Source organism: Condylura cristata, unplaced genomic scaffold (assembly GCF_000260355.1).
Source record: "Condylura cristata isolate star-nosed mole 26May11 unplaced genomic scaffold, ConCri1.0 scaffold00010, whole genome shotgun sequence".
In the NCBI taxonomy this organism is placed as follows: Eukaryota; Metazoa; Chordata; class Mammalia; order Eulipotyphla; family Talpidae; genus Condylura; species Condylura cristata.
This window is the reverse complement of record NW_004567111.1, coordinates 46,152,724-46,155,560: the sequence shown is the minus strand read 5'-3', so window position 1 is coordinate 46,155,560 and position 2,837 is coordinate 46,152,724. Positions and strand designations below refer to the sequence as shown.

Below are 2,837 nucleotides of genomic sequence, written 5' to 3'. Positions count from 1 at the left end.
GTGTCTGCTTCAGTGAGGATTTGATCCCCACCCCGGAGGTGGCCCACATGGTACAGCAGACCTGTCCTGTCTTTCCTGCTACTCCCTTCAGCAGTATACTTCGTCGATCTGCCTATTCTGCTCCCCACTCTGTCTCTGGTGAATTATCTCACTCCCCCTACACCTCTGGTCTATATCCCAGTTCTACATGCATAAATAAATAAAATCTTTTAAAAAATTTAAAAAGAGATGTCCATGCTACCTAAAATGATCTAAAATTCCAATGACTCTTTTTGCAGAAATAGAAGTCTATTCTAGAATCATGTGAAATATCAAGGGAGCCTGAATAGCCAAAACAATCTTGGAAAAAGAGACAAAGCTTAAGAACTCTACTTCCTGATTTCAACTTGCTACAAAACTACCATTTTATAGCTATTAAAAGCATTTTGGTATTGTTATGGAGACATACATACAAACAACTAGAATAAACTAGAATACCCAGAAATGCACCATAACATTTATGATCAAAAGTTTTGACAATAGTGCCAAAACCAGTCACTGGGGAAAGATAATCTTTTCAACGAATGGTACTGGGTAAACTGGGTATTCACATGAGAAGAAAAATTGAGGTTGAGCCTTACCTAACAGAAAAATTCAAATTGGATGAATGAATTTAATGTAAGGTCTAAGAGCATAAAGTCTTAGAAAAAAACATAAGAAAAGTCTTAGAAAAAAGATTGTCAAATCATTGGATTGGACAATGATTTCTTTTGGGGGGTGACAGGCAACAAAAGAAAAAAATAGACAAACTAAACGTAATTAAAATTTTAAAAATGTGTATCAAAAAACACAATAAAATAAAAAGATAATTTTATATAAATGGAAAATATTTATAAGCCATGCCTAACATGAAATGAAAATCTAGAATCTGTATGGAATTTCTAAAATTCAACATAAAAGCCAAATGATCCAAGTCAAAAAAAAATAGGCAAAGAGGCCGGAGCCGCTGCCTGCCGTTGCCATGACCCGCGGTAACCAGTGCGAGCTCGCCCGCCAGAAGAATATGAAAAAGCAGAGCGACTCCGTTAAAGGAAAGCGTCGAGATGACGATGACGGGCTATCTGCTGCCGCCCACAAGCAGAGGGACTCGGAGATCATGCAGCAGAAGCAGAAAAAGCAAACGAGAAGGAGGAACCCAAGTAGCATTTTGGCTTCGTGTCCAACCCTCTTGCCCTTCACCTGTGTGCCTGGAGCCAGTCCCACCATGCTCGCGTTTCCTCCTGTAGTGCTAACAGGTCCCAGCACCGATGGCATTCCCTTTGCCCTGAGTCTGCAGTCGGTCCCTTTTGTGCTTCCTTCCCCTCAGGTAGCCTCTCCCGCCCTGGGCAACTCTCGGGGGGGTGAGGGGAGGTTACCCCTTCCCAGTGTTTTTTATTCCTGTGGGGCTCACCCCGAAGTATTAAAAGTAGCTTTGTAATTAAAAAAAAAAAAAAGGCAAAGAACTTAGATATTTCTCTCAAGAAGCTATAGATATAGACAACAAACATGTAAAAACATGCTTGACATCACTAATTACTAGGTAAATGCAAATCAAAAATACAATTAGATACCATCTTACTTTCCTTAGCATGGCTACTATCAAAACTCCCAGAAAATATCAAGTATTAATGAAGATGTGGAGAAGAAAATGGAACACATGTGCTCTGTAGATGGGAATTGAAAATGATGCAACCATTCCGGAAAATAGTATGGTGTTCCCTCAGTGACAGAAATAGATGATCCATAATTGCACTTCTAGATACACACACAAAAATTGAGAGCAAACTATTGAAAGCTATTGTATACCGACGTTCATAATAGGTACCGTACAGAAAGCATGTTCACAATAGGTAACAATCAGAAGCAACCTCAGTGTTTTATCAGTAGATTTCTAGATAAGCAAAATACTGTGTGCACATACAATGTAATATTATTTTAGCCTTAAAAAGGAAAAACAGGGCCCTCCCTGGTGGCGCAGCGGGTTAAAGCACTGCACTAAGAAGCTTAAGCCACTTCAGCATGAGTTCCATCCCCGCCTGCCCTGTAGGAGCTCCACATGGCACAGCAGACCTCTCCTGACCCGCCCGCTGCTCCCCTCAGCAGTGTACCTCGTGGATCTGCCTGTTCTGCTCCCCGCTTTGTCTCTGGTGAATTCTCTCACCCTCCGCATCTCTGGCCTGTACCCCAGTTCTGTATGAATAAATAAATCTTTAAAAAAAAAAGGAAAAACGTTTTCATATATGCTGCATTATGTCTGAAACTTAAGGATATTATGCTCAGTGAAACAAACAACTATGAGGCCACTTTTATGAGACTATTAAAATTGTCAAAATCATAGAGATGAAATAGAATGGTGATTCCCGGTATCTTGAGGAAGGGAGATCTGAGAGTTATTATTTAATGGCTACAGAGTTTGTTTTGCAAGATGAATTCTTAAGGGGATGGTGATATGATTACACAACATGTATTTAACAACACTGCACTGCATATATAAAAACGGTTAATATAGTAACATTTAAGCTAATTTATAGTTTATTATATTTCTTTAAAAGCTAGGAATATTCAAAATGTTAATATGAGTGAGCTTCAGGATTTATTTTTTGTCTTTCATTTACTTCATTCAGCACTGAATATATATTTTCTTATTTTCCTTCCATTGTCTGTAATTCAATAATAACGCCCACCTCTCCTTCCCTTGAAATGGCAACTTGAGTTTTTGTATTTTCTGCCGATCATTCCGGTTAGAGATGTCTGCTGTGCAGCAGGTTAACTATGCACTGTTAAGCTAAGCCAAGCTGTGTCTGCTTCAGTGAGGATTT

At 39.3% G+C, this 2,837-nt stretch overlaps 1 protein-coding gene across 1 annotated transcript in view; it reads left to right on the top strand.

Moving 5' to 3' along the window:
- Positions 1 to 1,000: 1,000 nt before the first annotated feature.
- The window catches only part of LOC101627924, a 55,966-nt gene continuing 54,129 nt past the window's right edge, over positions 1,001 to 2,837 (top strand). The window contains 3 exon segments of the mRNA XM_012723167.1: positions 1,001 to 1,119; positions 1,121 to 1,152; positions 1,155 to 1,379. Coding sequence (XP_012578621.1) covers positions 1,001 to 1,119; positions 1,121 to 1,152; positions 1,155 to 1,379 — 376 coding nt within the window.